The sequence below is a fragment of the Bactrocera neohumeralis genome, chromosome 2 (genome assembly GCF_024586455.1).
Source record: "Bactrocera neohumeralis isolate Rockhampton chromosome 2, APGP_CSIRO_Bneo_wtdbg2-racon-allhic-juicebox.fasta_v2, whole genome shotgun sequence".
NCBI classification, from domain to species: Eukaryota; Metazoa; Arthropoda; class Insecta; order Diptera; family Tephritidae; genus Bactrocera; species Bactrocera neohumeralis.
In genome coordinates this window covers 18,970,779-18,991,652 of record NC_065919.1, presented here as the reverse complement: position 1 = coordinate 18,991,652, position 20,874 = coordinate 18,970,779, and the positions used below count along the sequence as shown (strand labels likewise).

At 35.5% G+C, this 20,874-nt stretch overlaps 1 protein-coding gene across 2 annotated transcripts in view; it reads right to left on the bottom strand.

Annotated features, from left to right (window-relative positions):
- The window catches only part of LOC126751526 (ABC transporter G family member 20), a 179,092-nt gene that overhangs the window by 72,317 nt on the left and 85,901 nt on the right, over positions 1-20,874 (bottom strand). For both annotated transcript variants that reach the window (XM_050461855.1, XM_050461856.1), the window contains one exon: positions 17,045-19,062. In XM_050461855.1, the coding sequence (XP_050317812.1) occupies positions 17,045-17,274 (230 nt within the window). In that variant the 5' untranslated portion in view covers positions 17,275-19,062. The remainder of the gene's footprint in view (positions 1-17,044; positions 19,063-20,874) is intronic.

Here is a 20,874-nt window from a genome sequence, read left to right as displayed (position 1 = left end):
ATAATTTCAAGTTTTAGGTCGTTCGATTGGTCACCAAGATTGTGTGATATCGCACCGTTAGTATTTTTCCTGTGGAAATTTTTAAAGTCTACAGTCTGTGCGTAGAAGCTTTTCTACTACTAGGTACTTTTAAGTAGAAATCTCGAAATGGATCGCTCTTTATATATATGATCATGTCTGTCTCTCCAAGATACTTCTTATTTGTCTAAAGCGACGATATCGCACCACTAAAGCATGTAGCTGTCATACAGACTGATCGACCATAGTCCTTGTATGGAAAACTTTTTTGTTTGACAAGATATCTGCGCAAAATTTTTCATGGACTATTCTCCAAAGCAACGATATAACCGTCGACGAATTTGCTAAGATCGGCAATCAAAGTTAACGTGTTTTCTTGTTTGTTTTATTTTCACCTCTTTTGTATACATAGACTGCATTTTCGCTCAAAATTTCCTACTTCAGCATGAAAGTTGCTAATTTACCGTTGCTTTTACCTATTCTGAAGAGAAAAAAAGTGAATTCGCAATTTCGTGAATAACCTGATAGCCTCTTTACCGACAGCAGCCTTATTATGCTTAAATGAATATGCAGCCTTTACACACACACATACATAAGTACATACACATGGCGGAGCAGCCTTTTCGCCAAATTTTGCAGCCTAATTAATCTTTTGTTTTTGACACGTGCAACACAATATTGCTTTTGAGGTGAAGATGGAAAACTTTGCAGCTTACATTTAAGCGAAGTGAACACTAAAAATCACTGGACCATAAATTTTGTATACCCGCCCGAACGCAGAGAACGCTCCAGGCAGACGCTGCGTGAATGCAACATTATGCTGTAACAACTTCGGGTACTTAACAAGCAACCAAGAACAACACAAACAAGACGAACAACACAACCACACACTTGTGGCACGCTAGCACGTACGCTTGTATTTATGTATGTATGTGTGTGTATGTGCTTGAAGCAGACAAATGCAATCAACACCAAGTGCGCAGTGGGAATGGTGCCGGGAGAGCGCGGGTAAAGTGTTGCAGCAAAGGCTCGGCGCGGCATGTGGCGTGAACGTAAAGACGGAAGCAGCAAAGTAAAGCTTAGCAACAGCTGTGAGCAACAGCAACAACAGCAATAGCTGCGAGCAACAGCTGCGGCGCTGCAGAGCTTAGTGAGCGTTGGCGCGAAGCATGTCAAGTCGTCAGAAAACTTGACCATGAAATACGTGTAAATACCTGCTTGCAACAATTTGCAATTGCGGTAACTGATGTGAGCTGCACAGGCTTGAAAATGAAGGTGGAGCTGCCGCAAGCTTGCTAGGCGGTATTATGAAAGAAAACTAGACAGACAAGCGTACTGGAAACTAGTAAGGAAGGGCTAAGTTCGTCCACAGCCTTGGAATTTATAATCAGGAAAGGGATATCTAATGTATCGAGCGTTAATTCTACCATCTACTGCGAACAACTGGACCGCTTGAAGCAGGCGATCGACCAGAAGCGTCCAGAATTGGCCAACAGGAAGGATGTAGTGTTCCACCAGGACAACGCCAGACCACACACTTCGTTGATGACTCGTCAGAAGCTACGGGAGCTCGGATGGGAGGTTTTATCGCATCCACCATATAGCCCGGACATAGCGCCAAGGGATTATCACCTGTTTCTGTCCATGGCGAACGCCCTTGTTGGTGTCAAGTTGAACTCAAAAGAGGCTTGTGAAAAGTGACTATCTGAGTTCTTCGCAAATAAGGATTGGGGCTTCTACGAGGGTTGTATTATGAAGTTGCCGTCTAGATGAAAACAGATTTGTTCAGATCGGATATCTACATTATATAGCTGTCATACAAACTGGCCGATATAAACCTAGATAAAGATCTTTTGATATCCTTTTATGCTATAAAAATGTACTTGTGAAGGTTATTACAACTTCATGGCAACCGAGGTTAACATTTTTGCTTGTTTTGATATACACCCTTTATCTAGATCAATTTTTAAGAGATGCAAGCATCTATGAGATCCGCAAATCCATTATAATCTTTGCAATCGAACTTGAGTTTTATATTGCTTAGGATTCACTATATCATATTAGATATATATATGTAGCATAAAATTTTCAGCTTCCGCTGTCAGATATAACCAATATATAACCATTTTATAACCAAAACTCAAATTTTCTTTCAATATTAGTAATTTCTATTATATCGTTTTCCTTCGCCTGTAAGCTTATGAAAATTAATGTTTGGTTGTTTTGCATTTAAGATGACGATATATATATATAACGCATATGTATGTATGTCTGAGCAGTTTGCATACCTGATAGCATACAAAAATGACAAGCTAACAAACTCTCCAATTAAATGAGCGAATGAGTTACTCGAGTGGTTGAGAGCCTAATTGAGACGCTGAGTGAGTGAAATGAGCATGATACGAGTAATGAGTGTTTGTGCATTTGTTTGGCTTGAATGCATATTTGATTGACCAATTGACCGATTGACTGCGTGACGACGCACATACATATACTATATTTATTAATATAACCAACGCATGTATACATATACTAATAAACCCCACACACATATATATATATACATATAATAATGTATTTAATATGTGTTGACGTCAGCTATAATGCCATGCAGCTCTGTCTGCTTACGATTAGGGCTCGCTTACATTGTCTGTTCAGATTTTCATTTCAGCCTTTGCATTCAATCAATCATATTCTCATAACAATTAGAAATTTGTTGTCGATTAAATTCATCTCAGTTGCTCATTTAATTGGAGAATCTACTTTGCATTTATTAACATAATATTTGTTGTCTTTGTTTGCTGCTAAATTGACGATAAACGTGCAAACAATTGCATTGTAAGTGAAGAAATTGCCATTTAATTGGTATTATTAAATGTTTGGAAATTTCTGTGTACGAAAGTAAATATTACTGATATTAATAATGTCAGATTCGTACGAAATCCACTAAAATTGCTGCTGAAATCGAAATTTTGCTTATGTAAATAATGACAAACAAAAATGCTAAGAATTGATATGAAATGTCGGTATTTCACTCTGATGAACACAATCTTCTCATAAATTAAACTTATAGAACACATTATTTACGATACAGTAGTTAGAAAAAACATAGGATAAAACAAGAAAAAACTTTAACTTCTCTTGTACCGAAGCTAATATACCCTTCACAGGTGCATTTCTTTTAGTAACTATGTGTTCAGTTTGTATGGAAGCTATATGCTATAGTAAACCGATCTAATCAATTTTTTTCGGAGATTACATTGTTGCCTTAGAAAATAATCTCTACCAAATTTGTGAAGATACATTGTCAAATGTGAAAGTTTTCCATACAAGAACTTGATTCCGATCGTTCAGTTTATATGGCAGCTATATGTTACAGTGGTCCGATATCGGCAGTTCCGACATATGAGCAGCTTCTTGAAGAGAAAATGACGTTTGCAAAATTTCAAAAAGATATCTTAAAAACTGAGGGACTAGTTCGTATATATACAGACGGACGGACGGACAGACAGACAAACGGACATGGTTAAATCGACTCAGCTCAACATACTGATCATTATATATATATACTTTATAGGGTCTCCGACGCTTCTTTCTGGGTGTTACAAACATCGTGACAAACTTAATATATCCTATTCAGGCTATAGACTACTACTGTCTCGATTTATGTGGTGGCGATAAGTAATCTGATCTGAAAAATTTCTTCGGAGGTTGTAGCTTCGCATTAAATATATGCGAGTTCGCACGATCAAGCATGTCCAAAAAGATATTTTTGAGGAGCTCTTTTTGAAAAAATTCAGCTTTATCGAATTTTTGGGTATTAGTCGCACGAGCTCACTTTTGACCCGAAACAACGACTTTTTGACGACTCGAAGCAGTGTTTGAAGATCTTCAAGCGTAATCAGCGAGTTTCTGTGTCGATATGCGACAAAGTATAAGCCATGGCTTCACCATTTCACTGCAAAGTCTAATCGACAGTCAACCGAGTGGATGAGCACGATGTACTGTATTTTGGGATGCATGAAATAATTTTTATTGGCTACCTTGAAAAAAGAAGGACTATCAACAGGGCCTATTACATAGTTTTAGTGAACCGTTGAAGGGATGAAATCGCCGAAAGACGGCCGCATTTGAAGAAAGAGAAACAGTAGCTTAACCGTGACAAAACACCGTGTCACAAGTCAGTGAAAAGAATGGCAAAAATCAATGACTTTGGCTGCGAGTTGTTTCCGCAGCCACCGTTTTCTACAGATCAAAGTCCTCAGCGACTATTTCGTGTTCTCAGATCTTGAAATATTGACCGCTGAGAGAAATTTTCAATTGACCTGTTAAATTATCATGAAATTTTAACGTTAAATTAGTGCAAATATTCTTCTTCTGCATTTTAGTTTACTCTCTGTCTCTGATTATAGTTAAAGTTTTTTTTTTTCTTTTTTCAAGTGAGAGCCTTTTATGCGCTGTCACTTGTGTGCTGCCTATCAAGCACAAGCTTGACAATTATCGGTCATAAATAATTCTTTTAAACTTGCATTAGTGCCTCGTTATTCATATCTACTTTATATCAAAAGATAATTTTATTACAAATTATTTCTCAGTATTTCTTCTTAAGACTCATTAATATTTCATTACTTTCCCGTTTCGTTTTGTATGTGCCATTAGACTTTTACTAAACTGCATTTCTCGTATTATTAATGAAATTACAATTTTAATAAAATGAATTAATACGCTTCTAATTACTCCCGTTAGCTTTGTAATGAGTGCTTTATGCCGTAAATTCGCCAGAAACGCAACGTATTAGAGTGCTGTAATTAAAACAGGTCATTATTCATTACCAGTTTAGAGTACGTTAATAAGTAAGTTGATGACTTAAACGCCCGCTGACTGAGCTAAGTCATTCAACAAGTAATTTTTATTGTAAATAAATGTTTCTTTAATTACACACTGCTTGGCAGTAGAGATTTTTAACTCACTGCTCACTTTAAGTTTGCATCTGTGTGTCGAGACTTAATTTAGCCGCAGCTGATACCGGCGTTACAACCTTAGTGTGTAATTATTGTTAACCACCATGAATATTACTTACTGGTGTCTCGTTTATGAGGTAGCAGAACGAAGTGATTAGACTCGAGGTCGGGCAAGGTGAGCGCATTTAATGTCTAGTCGCACAGCATTTGCAATGTGAGCTCAAGTTCAGGGTGCAACGAGGTGAAATAAAATGCAAATAAAAAACTTGCTTTAAGGTGAACAAATGCAACGGATTACGGTGGAGAGTTGGCGGTGCATTATAGGAGGAGATTAAAAAGAGCGCTTAACTGTTATTGAGTGCAATGATGTGAGATTAATAGAATTTTATTTTTATTATATAATTTTAATTGCAGAATATTTCAGAAAAAATATTGGATTTAATTGCGTGTTATTTCTATGAGTCGCTAATCCTAACAAAAGAGATTTGGAAAACTTTTTTATTTGACAAGATATCTTGACGAAAATTGGCACGAATTATTTTTCAAGCCAATACTACAATAATCAAAGAAATTATTCAAATTGAACTCTTCTAGCATATAGCTGCCATACAAACTGACCGATCAAAATCAAGTCCTTATATGGAAAACTTTTTTATTTGACGAGATATATTCATGAAATTTAACTTGATATATTGCTTAAGACAATGCTATAATTTCCATAAAAATTATTCAGATCGTTCCACTATAGCATATAGCTGCCATACAAACTGACCGATCAAGCATAACCCCTCGCATTAAAAACATTTTTTATTTAAGAAATGTCCTTCACAAAATTCCGCATAGGTTATTATCCAAGCGAACGCTATTAGCTCCAAATATATTGTTCTGATCGGACCACCATAGCATTAAGCTACCATACAAATTTACTTATTAAAATAAAGTCCTTATATGGAACGCTTGTTTCCGACCGAAAGGGAATTCCAACTGATCACTGTTGCAGACATGGTTTCAAAGAGCATGTAACACAAAGTTAGGCTAGGTTAAACAGGCCGACTATCATACCGAACATAGACCAGCTGGTCCTTAGGAATGCTAGATGCTCAGTTTCAGTTTAATTTCAACTGAAGTATTCGCCTTACAGCACTCACTACTTTTCGCGAGCTTTAAAAGCGATTTGATATCTTAATTTGAAACTTCATAGAGCCCCGGAACTGCGAAGCTGCTAGATATCTAAGACGAGTTTCAGATAATGATGAACAGATGCACAGGAGGAGTTCAGGCGTCTCTCTCATGCCTACTTCCTTGCATTTTCTGCAAGTATCGTCGTTCCTAATGCCCATCTGACACGCAAATGATGCCAGCAGATTGTGGCCTGTCATTAGGCCAACAACTGTCCTGCGGTCCTTTCGAGGCCGTGTGAGTGCAGCGCATGCGTGTTTTTCTTCGGGGCTTTTGCACATGATCTTGGCATTCCTGCATGTCCTTTAGGCATTCCAACTCGCTTTGATGCGTCGGACAGCCCTTACGGAAATTTCATTGTACTATATATCGCTTTTAATGACAGCCTTCTTACATGTACCAGACAGTAATTTTGGTAATCTCATCAGCTATTTTGTTTCGCAGAAGAACCTTTGCGGCCTGGAACATAGTATATACGCAGCCACTACATCTACCGCCTTCCTGCTTCTCAGAATATTCTCTGATATAATGCGATGTTAGATTATTGCCTTAATTGCCGACTGGTTACCGGCGCATATATTGATTTTATTTATTCTTTTTCTGCAATGTTAGCTATCTGAGCGACTTTCCTGGCCGCAAAGACTTTCACCTGGAATATGCTGCAGTATTTCGGTAGTTTGAAGGATCGCCTGAGGTCCAGAATAAATTCCAGTTCCCACTCCCAGATCCATTTCTGAATTGTCTACATAAAGTTCGCATGCCCCTACCGCATATAACTTAAAGTCTTATCACATTTTTCAAGGTAAGGACTATAAGAACCTGAAATTTTCTCGTGTAAACTCTGATTCCTTTGTGTGCATGATGACTCTGTTTAGCAGATTGCCTCCCTGGGTGAAGCTAAGGATGTTCTCTGCCGCCTTTTTAGCAATTATGTACAGAAAACCAAGCGTGGAGAGGTTGATAAAAACTCCATAGCCTAGCACGCCTTTTAAAGCCGCTGTTTCTTCAGTTCCACAATCGAAAAATGTTGCTGTCACCAGAAATACATTCTTTAATGAGCAGAAACTAATTAAAAAGTTTACATTGAATTACTTCTCATCAAGCTCCATACTTCGCAAGCAGTTTATTTGAACAACTTATAAATAAAAGTACATTTGACTCGACCACAAACTGAAAATTAAAGAATAGTGAAAAAAGTAGAAGCCAAACTAATAGTAGAAGAACACAACAAACTATGACTGCGTTAAATATAAATTCGAGAAATTTCCCAGTCATCGCAAATTCAACTCTTTATTTAAGAAAACAAACTTTGGCAATCTTAATAAAGGTGCTATATGCAAAGGTACCAAACAAAGTAAATATTAAACTACGAACAAACAGCAAGCAAGAAAAAAATAACGGTAAAACGAAAAAGAAGGCAACCAAGAACTAAAACTATGCAGCATCAAACACAGAAGTTTTCCCTCGGCGGTAGTTTCTTGATGGCTTGGCCGATTGAAATAATGAAATAAAATACGAAACGAGAGCATCAAACTTTTCAGTGTGAGAAAATTGCCAGCTAAGGAGTGAAAAAGCCGAATGCAAGCGGTAATGTAAGAGGAGGGAAATGTGTTTTGTATTGAATGGAAGTTATAGCGCACTTTGAGTGCTTTAAATGGCAAAGCATTAAATTAAATTCGATAAAAAGCCAAGAGCCCGAGTTGATAGCAATAAAGCGCAGTTTGAATTCAAATATGCGAAACTATCAAATATTGCGAGCTTTTCCACTTTTAAATTTATAAATGTATAGCAACGAGAGTGCCTTAATTTACGTAAACAATTTGAAGTTTGGTTTTAAAATTGCTATTAGAGAGAGAAAAATAGATTTAAAAATTGTCTGGAAACCTCTGCAAAACAAATAATTAATTTTACTAAAGACTTAAAATAATTGCGATTTGCCCAAAACATAGAAAACTTTGATTTGAAATCGTTTTAGCAACATCTAGAAATTATAATAATTTGAATTATTATCGTTTCACTTATTCAAAAACAGAAATTGACACTTTGAATGAAATATAGAAAAACAAGTTAAGAAATAAAAACTGGAGATGAACGCAAATAAATATTTAAAATTTTGGAATACTATTATAGAATACTTTACAATTTATAATTTTCAGAAATTTTAGTATTTTATAAAAACGTAACAAAAACTAAGTATTTTATTTAAAGAAAAAGCAAAATAGTTAAAAATAACAATAAAGGTGTCATAATTAATATGTGGAACGTAAGTTCATATTATAAGTAATTCATTTATAATGAGTTATAATAATAAAAAATAAATGAATTTGCAAAAAAACCTTAAATGTCCGCGAAGGGTATGATTTTGAAAAAAGTTACAGTAGCTTTAAAAATTGAACAAATATTTGTGGAATCTAAACCTTTATAAGAAATTTTTGTATTTTAATAATAAAAAATATGTATTCTAATTCATTGAAATTGAACTAAATCGTTAAAACACAATCGAGGAATTTTGAGAAACGTCAAAAATTTGTGGAATCTAACTTCCAATGTTTCGAAATTTTAATGTTTTATAAAATGGTATCAAAAACACATTTTTTTTCTGCATAAAAAGCTTTGAAAAAATAGATAACAATACCAAAAAAAAATATGTGGAACCTAAATTCCAATTTTTATAAATTTTTATGTTTTATAAAATAATAGCAAAACGCTCATATCTTGTCTGGAGAAAAAATATTAGAAAATATAAACAATAGTACTAAAAAAAACCAAAAAAAAAATGTGGAACCTATGTATATTCACATTATAAGTGATTGTTTAGCACCAGCCAACAATATTTTTAAATTAAGTTATCATAAAATCAGAAACGGCTGCACTTTTCGCAGTCTTTGTAATGGTTACAGCATCATTAGCAACTAATAATCAATAGAGATCTGTGGAATTTGTGGCATTATATGAAATCATTGGGCCATTTATAGAATTAAAAATATATATAAATACCTTCCTCTTTATTAAAATTTGGAAATATTATAAAAAAAAATATTAAGAAAGTTGTGGAACTTAAGATAAAGAAACTATTTGGGTTCAGTAGATTTTTCAAAAAAAAAAAAAAAAATTTTGTTGATCTATAACTTTGTTATTTCGCAAATATAAAACTTAAATAAGAACTGAAACTATTATAAATTAAAATCATTTTGTGGAACGTAAGTTCTAATTACAAGTAATTCGTTGGTAGCAGTTTACGATATTTACAAATTAGTTTCTTATTAAAGCTTAAATGATTCAGGAAAAGGAGGTTTTCATCTCTTTTTTATAAAAGTTATCTCCTCATTAAAATTCTATTATCAACAGAATTCTGTGGAATATACGGCATTATTTGTTATTATTGATAAAATAAAATAAAATAAAACAAAATATACCACTACTTAAATATTATTAATATTAAGAAGATTGTGGAAGCTAAGATCATGCTTTAAAGTATTTGCGTTTATTTTTAAGTATATTTTTCGAGATTAGTAATACCTAAAAAATATGAAATAGTAAAAATACAGTAAGTATGATTTTGTGGAACTTAAGTTGAGTTAAAAATTAATACTCAACAGAGAGCTGTGTAATCTATGGCAATACCTACATGTTGTAAATGCATTCTTTTTCATTAAAATATAAGAAAAATTATTAAACTATTAATAAGCAAGTTGTGGAACCTAAGATGTTTCAGAAAAAAATTATTTAAAATAAACTTTTTCAGGAGTAGTAATACCATAGAAATTTTAGTAAGGCCATTCTTGAAGTAAAAGCGGATTACACATTTTGATTTGTGGAACTCAAGTTGAGTTATATTATAATCAAGCATGATTTGCAACATTTTTGTCGACGTATGAAATCATTGGCGTTATGGAATCAAATTAGCAAATACAAATATCCAGTAAAATTTAAAAAAAAAAACATTTAAGAAAGTTGTGGAACGTAAGAACTTTCATAGAATTATTTGTGTTTTTATTTCTAATGTTAAAGAAAGTTTAGAAAATTTAAATAATTCAAATGGAAGCATTACTTGGTGAATGTGAATTTGTGGAACATAAGTTGTTTCGTAAAAACCGATGTTTAGTTGTAGTTTAGAGGGAATTTTCTATATTTGAAATATTTTTGAGAATGCTAATTGAATATACTCTCCATAGTCAATGACTAAAGATAACAATTGCAAATAACAAGTAAATAATTTGATTGAATATTGTGGAAGCTAAGATTTGTATTACATCACGCGCTTATATTTTTAATTTTAATGACTAACGTATATATATCACTTTATTTAGATATGATATGTAAGAAAGCAGCGAAATCATTTGCAATAATGTGTGCCAAGATGTGGAACCTATTTTTTTTAAATATTCGTTGCATTATGCTGCTTCAAAAGGGCAAATATTTTTTAAAACAATTGAATAACAGTTTTATCGCTTGATTTTCCAGCTTGAGCTAAAAATAAAATAATTATATTATTTGGCGGGTACTACAAATTTGTGGATCATAAGTTTTGAACTTAATTGCTGCACAAAAATTTTAATTTTAGCTCGCAAAAGCTCGAAATAAAATAATTATAAACATTTCCGTAACTTTTAATTGCTTTAAAAGTTCTATTTTTACCGTTATCCAAAGCGCTTTAATGGTTGTTTAATTTATGCACGCAAGCACACGCGCCGCCTGCCCCATTTCAGCACCCACATAATTTGTAATTTTCAATTTATTTTCGAGTTCAATCAATTTATTAAGAACATCCTTATCAGCGTAATGCCATTTGTGCGTTGGAAAATACTTCAAAAGCGCCAAAATTACAGAGCAGCTCATTAATATGTATTTATAGTTTCGAGTTCCTGCGCCCATGAAAACCACAATTCCGATTTTTTTTTGTGTTATCCCCAAAGCAAATAGCAACAATTCATCGGAAAACGTGTTTTCTGGCTTAACATGCGCCGAACAATGCAAACATGTGAGAGTGTGTGTGGATGACTATGTGTGTGTGCTCATTGTCCTTCACATCGCTCACACGTTTGACCATTGCCCATCCACAGCCCATGCGTATGTGGCGGCGCCCTTGACCATTATGCCCAGCCAACTCATCCTTTCGCCAGCCATCTCGCTCATTATCAACAGCAACAACAACGCCACGTCGTTGGACACACGAGTTAGCGTTCGCATTGCCGTTGATGCTGTTGATGTTTGCTCGCATGCTGCTAGTTGTTGTTGTGTTTCTTTTTTGTTATTGCGATTACATTGTGTAGCATTGTGAATTATGTGTATTGACCACACGATTTGTGGTCGCCAAAGCCCACGCAACCACGTTCGCATGTGTCGTTTGTTGTCGCTGCCATTTCGTTGTTGTTGTTGTTATGCCATAAAAAATTGAAAGTTGCACATTCAACATTTTCGCAATATATTATTTTTATTTACTCGTATTTTATATTTGTGGCATTTTTTCGGCTCACTCGCACTGTTCGCAATTTGGTTGTAATGCTAGTGTGTGTGAGTGTCACGTGTGTGTAGTGTAACTCTTAAGGGACATCGGACGAATTAAAGTTCGTGTTTTATGTATTTCAATAACCTTGCGTTTCGTGTTCTACGTGTTTTTATTGTTGTTTTTGCTTGTCATCGCTCTTTTCGGGAACAACTTTCGAATTATTCATGGCCAAGCAGGCGCTCACACATATACATAAACAGACACATCTTTTATCCCTGCTTTATATTTATGAGTTTGGTGTAGAGTTTGAGCGATAAGCTATTGTTATTGCATGCCTACATACCCTGTAGGAATGACGAACTCATATGACAGACTTTCTTTTCGAAGAACTATCGAGCTATATATTTAATGTAAGTCGCTGTTAAGAGCACTCATATCTCGAAAGTCGAAGCAAGCCGAGCAGTAGTGAAATAAAAGTGTTTCACCTCACCGTGGTGAAGTCTTTGAACTGTTTTCTAATGTAATATAACAAAAAGATAGTTGTTAGCTTAAAATAGTCGAAGGCTTTGCTATCTAGTGCCGTAATCTGTGTAAATATATGAATTTAAAGAAAAAGTTTATCTAAATTTCAATACTCACCACACTCAAGATTTTTTCTTTGATTTATTGCAAAAATTCCATATTTCCCATTATAACAAAATTTTTATGTTTCGAGTTAAAACTGATACAATTTCACCAAATTTATTATATTCACCACACTAAATAAAAAAATTTGAGATTGATGATACCCAGAGAAAATCAGAAATCGAAAAAACACAAAGTTTGAAAAATATTTTTATATAAATTTCAGTACTCACCACACTTAATTTTTATTTCAATGCAAATGTTCTGTATTTTTATACTACTAATTTAATTAAAAACAATTTCATTTTGGGTAAAACTGTGTAAATATTGGAATTTGAAAAATATATTCATATAAATTTCAATACTCACCACAATTAAATTTTTTTAATTCAGTGCTACTACTAAGTATTACTAATCAGATCAACAAAAAATTTGTTTATGTTTCGAAGCAGAATTTATACAATTTCACCAAATTTATAAAATTCACCACACTAAAATTATATATTTGAGACAGTAGCTTTCCAGAAATAAGCGAAAATTTTACTAACTAGTAATGTAATCTGTGTAAGTATATGAATTTGAAAAGAAATTGTATATAATCTCCTAACTCACCACATTTATGTACAAGTATGTATATGTTTTTGAATCAGTATCATTATTTCAATATTACTAATCGATAGATTAAACGAAATTTTTCTGTTTCGAATTAAAACTGATACAATTTCATCAAATTTCCAATATTCACCACACTAAATGGAAATAATTCAGACTTTTTTGATTATTTCTCGAGCATAAGGTGGTATTCGAGTAAAGCAGCTGGAAGTTTTATACGCAGTTGCATATTCACCACACCCTAGGTCGCGGTGCGATCCTCATTTCCTCTAGTCCAATCTAATATTCACCACACAACTGTTTTTGCAATCAGCAATGATTTTAGAAGAAGCTAGTGTTTAATTCTCGACGTTAGACGTTACATTCGCGTGAATGGATGAAAGCTTCAAGTAATATTTTTAAACTCAATAACTGCCTCGTGAGCTATTCCATAAGCCTGTGGTCTTCATTCCTCCATAAAACTTCCAGATATCTTACTAAATATCAGAAAATGATTTTCGGGTAGCGAATGGAACTAACTGCATCTTAACTGAAAATGTATTATCTTAGTCGATCTGGACGGCTGTACCAAGGTGTAACCGCAAGGCTCCTAAAATGGACTTCTTTGACTTTTTTCATTAGTAATATAATGAGAAAAACAGAACGTCTACACTTTTCTTGAGTATTTATGAATCCACTTCGCTTTGCTGAAGACGAGCAACTCTTTTTTTTTTTTGAATCGAGCATACGAGCAGTCACCTAAAAAACTCTCTTTTCCTACAAGGCTGGTATCTATAATTGGCTGTGGTACTGCAAGAAAGTCTCTGTACCATGACCACATGAATACGGTCGGATCCAACAGATCTCACTTGAAATTAAATGAAGAACCCATCATTGTTTCATCCTTCTAAGAAAGCATTTAACTGTCTGACAGCTTTATTGTCAACAGACCCCTAAATTTATCTAAAGTTAATGAAAAGTTTAACATCAGAAGCTCCGAGGAGCTACACTTAGTTAATTTACACGAAATTTGAACATTATAAATGGTTCAGTATCTTTTAACCCGTACGAGCTCGAGTCAGTTATATTCCGAGCAAGTTCCAATCAGAGTCTCGTTGCCTTAAGCTTTTATTACTGACCCATTTTTTTAGAAGAAACGGATTTACAAGCCTTATTTTCTCAAGTATCTTCTCTTATCTCATCTTCACCCCATTTTCCATATTTTCCTACATGGCTCCGATCTGTGCAGATAAGTAAATCTTTGCGTACATCTTTATATCAGTTGCCATGTGTTACTCTTGACGGGTTTCAAGTGTCAATAGATGTTTTAGAGCAGCAAGGCTTTTACATATTTATGAGCTGATGAAGTACTCCACAGTAGAGAGGAAATAAATACAAATGTATGTGCATCAGTGTAAGTTAGTGTGTGTGCACATAAAACTTTAATCTTGTCAAGAAGGAAAAGCACCGCTTACGTCTGCGAAAAAGAAATATAATCGAAGAAAATGTCTATCGAAGGGAGTAGCTTACACCTCGCCATCAGTCAGAAGATGGCAGTTGACTAGAGGGGTGATTGTTGGAATAACCCATGAAAAGACAGTAAAGTTATTGTCGCACATCTTATTTAGATTTGCTTTATCGGCTTCGAACTGGCTAAATGGATGAATGAAGTTTAGCGTGTTGCGAATATTTTAACTGGAGTAAAGAAAATGTTAGATAGATAGGTATATTAAATTTGGAGGATTTCACTGCGACCCGCAGCCTATTGTGCCCTCTTCTGTCATTAAAAAAATTCGTTTAACCCACTCAAATCAAAGAGGCTTAGTATAGCTTCAGGATTAATGATTGCATTCATTGGATTCAACTGCCCGATAACCTGACTTCTTCTTCTTACAATTGCGGGGCAATCTAGGTGTATGTGCCCTGGTGCCTCGGCTTTTTGGCCGCAAAAGCAACACCGAACTGTGGAATAGTAACTTAATTTGTGTAAATAATATCGAATGCCTACAGTGATCTTTATGAAATGCCACAAGCTGCCGTAATTTGCTTCTGAGAAGAACGTTTTGTTTCTATTAGTCCCTTCCGCTTTCCGAATCTCCTCTCGTAAAGTGTGGGGGTCAACAGCAAAGAACGGTTCCACTCCTGTCAGACTGGTTGCCGCAGCTTCTTTTGCCAGGAGATGGACTTGCTCATTTCCACTGATGCCTATTTGTTGTTTTCAGTGGAAACCCTGTTAAGCACTTTAATGTATTCCAGTACCATTTTTGATTTGATTTTAAAGGATGAGATTACCTGAACTGCCACTAGACTATCACTGAGTAGAGACAATTCGTTCACCGTGATAGTTCCTCCACAAAATGATCTCTGTAGATCTGTTAAAGACATAAATCTCAGCGTAAAATATTCTCGAGAACCAATTCCTTCTGTCGTTTTCGAGCCTTCTGTATGTCATTGCATTGGGCTCTTACGAAGTTAATCTTCAAGGATGGAGTCCTCCCATTTTATTTTGCCATTAGGACGACTCATCTAACAGGAAATAACTTGAGCAGGAGACCTCAATACAGTGTTAATGTAACAGAAAGCGAAAAATTATATCTCTGTAGCTTATTGGCAAGCCTTACGAGCTCTGGAACAAATATTGTATTATTGTCGATCAAATGAACGCTTAAGATCACAAATTATCTTTAGCACATGAGTACTTATTTTCCCAAAGAGCTAAAGTTAAAATCTCTCCTTTAATTATGGTTAACAAGAGCCGAGAAAATGTTTTTCTGTAGGCTGGTTTTAAGTCGTTGCCACCCTACTAAAAATATGAAAATTGAGACAAAATTTAAAATTTTTTTGATAGGATTGTCTGCTTTTTCTCCAAGTATTCGCAAAAACAAATTTAAAAAATGTAGCTTTGAAAAAAATACTTTTAAATGTCAACTGATAGAGCTGACTGAACTGAACGGGTTTGTTTTAGAAGGTGGTGACTCAAAAACTATTTGAGTTTTCGATTTTAAAACTAAGTATGTGAAGTTTATAAGACCCAGAAATAAACACTGATACTATATAATATATGTATATGTATATATATATTATCAGCGTGTCGAGCTGAGTCGAACTGAGTCGAACTGAGTCATTCTGTCAGTCCTTCTCTCTGCTACGATTTGGAGATTACGATCTGAAATCTTTCGCACAGTTTATTATCTCCAAGAAGCTGTTCATTTGTCGGAGCCACCAATATCAGACTACTATAGCATATAGCTGTCATACAAACTGAACGATCGGAACCATGTGCTTCCGATTATTATTCAAGATAATGATATAATCTCTGAAGGAATTGTTCAGATCGGATCACTATGGCGTATATGGCATTAACAACAAATTGTTCTTGTGTAAACAAAATTTTTTATTTGATATATTCACGTAACATATTATTTAAAGAAACGCTATAATCTCAAAGATCAGAGCAATATGGCATATATTGTATACAAACTGAACAATCAAAATAAAGTTCTTGTATGGAAAACTTTTTTATTTGACGCGATATTTTCACGAAATTTAACGTGGATTGTTATTTAGTGAAACGCCATGACCTCCAAAGGAATCGTTCATATCGGTTAACTATAGCGTATAGCTGTCATACAAACCTAACGATCAAAGTCAATTTCTACTTTTGAGAAGTTTTTTTTTTTTTAATTTATGGCGTATATGCTAGCTTTGGTGCAGCCGAAGTTAACGTTATTCATGATTTTTTAATAGAAATATTTTTTTTTTGGATTTCGCAAATGTCGGTATATCGAAGCATATATTGTCTTTCATTAAATTCACTGTCAACGCTTCCAATTCCGTCAAGGCCAAAACACATTTTACTCTAACTTGCAATCTGAGCCTCAGACAAGCATACATACTTACGCAGTAACAGTTACGCAGTGATTTCTATTTTTATTGCACTTTTATGTGTCAATCTTACAATCGAGCTGCGCACCCGCACACACACACACACTCACACAGCCATACTTTACTTAATAGTATTTACTTTATTTCGCATTTTTGCGCCACCAACTACTTTTTTCCAACAAACTTGCAGTGTCGTGTATATTTCCACCACTCCACAGCAGCTGGAGCTATACGCAAGCACAAGCGTCTATGCATGTACATATGTATATGGGTGTGTGTAGGTGTAAACATATTTATTTCGTATGTTGAATATAAAATGACTTAAGCATACACTTACATGCAACCCTTAGGAACAGTCATATTCAGGCCATCCAACACGACATTCGGATTTTTGCTATTTCCATACATTTTATGCGCCCGCCGCACGCATACCGCCTGCTGTCGCCGCGAGGCCAATGTTGACGGTTGTGTCTTGAAGAGACGACGTCGCGTAGCTAAATCCGTTTCGGTGCTTGTCACCTCGACAATGGTGTTATTGGGTGGCAGACCCTCCGTTTCAGCATCCATTTTGCTGCTAGCGTGTGTTGTTGCTGTTACTGCTGCTCTTGTAACTGTTACTGCTATTATGCTGTGCACTTTGTTGTTGCTTGTTTACTCGTATTTCGGATTTTTCCACGCTAGTTTAGTGTTTCTTTTTTTTTGTTCTTTGTTTTTTTTCTTTGCTGGGGGGATGTGTTGTTGTTATCGTTATTTTTGTTGTTTTTTTATTCTTTTTTGTGTTGTTGCTATCGCTATCACGCGCTGTGCTCCACTGTAGTCTACGTCACAACGTCTCTTGCACCCCAAGTGCTGTGCTGCGCTGTTTGCTGCGCGCCTCTCGTCGTGCGCCGTGTCGTATACGCAACACTTGTTTAGTTATGCATATATGGTTGTTGTTTCGATGTGCGTTTGATTTGCACACTGCGTCGTGTATCGCTTACAGTTGTTATTTTTACTGCTGCGCGTATAACGGTTGTTATGTTTATTGCTGTCAGCAGCCAGCGGCCGGCGCTGCGTTCAATGCTCTTCAAAACTGCTGCCAGTCGACCTTCGTTTGTGCTGCACGTTGGCGCACGCGTTCGTCTGGAATGTGAGCAATGTTTTTTTGCTGTTGCTGTTGTTGATGATTTTTTGCTTGTTTTCTTGTATGCTATCGTATTTTTGCTGTTTACGGCGCTGCCTCTGCAACTTTGCTGCAAATGTTCGCCTGTGTGTGCGTGCTTAATTCACTTGCGTTGCATGTCCTGTTACAGTTACACACTTCCTTACCACCCAGGCAACTCTGTCACACACACTTTTCTGCACTTTTTCGTCACTTGTGTCGCCGGTGTGTGCGTCGCTTCGCAGTTATCGCACTTTTACCGCTTCGTTATTGTCGTCGCCTGTGCTCGCCGCGCCAAATATACAAGCGCACTGTTGCTAGTTTAGTGTGCTACGCCAGTGTTTATGCCACACTTACAACAACAACAAAAAGGCTAACAATATGTGTGCAGTTGACTCTACGCTCCCACTGCGTGCGGCTCGCAATAATTCTTGCGTGTTTTGTGGCTGTTGTTGTTGTTTTAGTTGTAAGCTTGCAATGTCTTTACGCTGCCCTGCCACACAATGTTGCACATTCAGCAGTGTTGCCTTCTTGCTGCCACCGCACTTTGCTGTGTCTCTGCTGCTTGCTACAACTCTTTCGTATAGTTTTCGTTGTTGTTGTTTTAGTTATTGCTGTAGTTGCTTTGCACCACCCGCCGTGCGTCTATTGTGTCGTCAAGTGCTACAATTGATGTTAAGCAGACCAATTCAGTTCAACGTTGCCGCTTGCTGATAGTTGTCGCGCAGCCTGGCCGTATTGTTTTTGTAATGGGACAGGGGTAACAGCGACTTGTAGCGACTAGCAGGGACTAGTAGTAGTGGCGATATAGCAGCAATAACTGTAAAAATAGTCTGTAAGTGGAAAAACCGTTATTTCGTTGCTTTCGCTTGGCGCTTGGGGCGCTTGCGACTTGACTCTTGTCGCTACTGATTTATATAACGGTTCTTAAATGCATATATGCGCATATATAAACATAAATTTATATATGTATATGTGTTTGCTTATATATGTCTTCATTCAACGGCACTTATTTATGCGCACATGTGTCTGTCTACTTGCCTTGGCTGGCCGCCTTCATACGCCCTCACGGCTATTCATTCAATTTTAGCTGAATTCTATTCACCCTACGGCTGTTGCCTGCTATTTTTGTTGTTGTTGTTGCCAAGAGCGTTGTTCTACTATGGTTATATGCTTTCTAGCTTGCTGCTTGGCGCTTCGTTGGCAATGTTTGTCTGGAATGAAATACAAAGGGAATAACGGTAAATAGAGGAAAATATCGAAATTGCTGTAGACGCTTAAAGCTACTATAAATATGTGTGTGTGTGTATGTATGTGTTTATAGTAAGTAAGTGTGAGTGCTTATAGCAGGATGATGATAATGTGTTAGGACAAGCTTTATTATTCATAAAAATTAAGCTATTATTGAAAGTTGTGGCGACGCGTGTTGATAACGGCTCCATCACCGCCCACACAAAACGTGTGCTTGTGTAGCCACCTACGTTGCCACTTTATGCAAAATATTTTCGTTGATTGTTGCGACCATTGGCGTGGTACTGAGCTAAGAAGCCGCTGTGGGCACTAAAAAGGTGAGAAGAGAGAAGCGAAGAGCTTCTCTAAAAATAATTTCAGCTTAGTATATTATTTCGTCAAACGAAAAAAAAGAAGAGAGATGCAAGCAAAACTTGATTAAGATTTGAACACGCCTTATGCAATAATTTCCATTTCATAATTTGATACGCATGTGTGAGCTATGAATCCGCAGGTTACTATGTAATAAATATATTTTTTTTTATAAATTGCTGTTTTGAGGCATTAAATTGGCGAAAATATTCTCAAGCAAGCGAAAATTTTAACTTTGAACAACACTGAAGCCATAATACTCCTTGCAAATACAAAGGATTTCTTACAAAAACCTGATTTTGATCAAATAGTATGGCAACTATATGCCATACTGATCCGTTCTAAACAAGTTCTTCGAAAATTGCATAGTTGCTTCAGAAAATGATCCAAAAGAAATTTAATGCGGATATCTCATCAAATAAAAAAGTTTTCCTTACAAGCACTTGTTTTTTATCGGCCAGTTTGTATGGCAACTATATGTAATAATGGTCCGATATTAGTGGTTCCAACAAATCAGAAGCTTTTTGGCGAGAAAAGGACATGAGAAAAATTTCTCACTGATATCTCAAAAACTGTAGGACTATTTGGCATATATACAGATGGATGAACATGGCGAAAACGATTCAGTTCATCACGCTGAATATTTATATAGTTAAAGTATATTTATATATTATGTGGTCTCCTAAGCTTCCTTCTGCGTATTACAAACTTCGTGACAAACTTATAGCACTCTGTCCAGGATATAAGAAATTAATTATATACGGGTACCCTACTGGTACTATTTTATATGTACGAATATATCAATTTGACAACTCTGCTTTAATGAATTTTCAGATCTGAATAATATACTATCATATCTTAAGTCTGATATTATACTGACTGAGAAAAGTTATTGAAATGAAAACGAAAATACTTGGAGAAGCTTATAAGTCATTATTTCAATAGCAAATTTCCTGCTGCTTAAGTCGCTATACGGATAGCTTCATACTCAAAAATATTTGAATTCACTTAGAAGTGTAACAACACGCAAAATATTTAGTCATTGTAAAAATTTGTCTACTAAATACATAAAATTTTGTAGAACAGATGGTGAAACCATCCTAAGGATAAAGAAGTTAAACTGAGGTGCTGATTACCCCGATACATGAGTTGTTAACTGAATATATATGCGGATCAGAGACAAGATTAAGCGAAGTAGTTTGCTACAATCGAAAATGGAGTTATGTGCAGAAGTTCACGCAAGTGAAGAAAAGATCTCTGCTTATGCTTAAAAGTTCCAGTTACTTTCTAACACTCGTCTTGAATTTATAAGACCTGGAGTTACTGGAAGTTATTATATGTGGGTCGTGCGAAGTTTGAGAACTTTATTAACTGAAATTCACTTCTGGAGTATATTGAAAAACCTTGTTGATCTTGCCAAATAT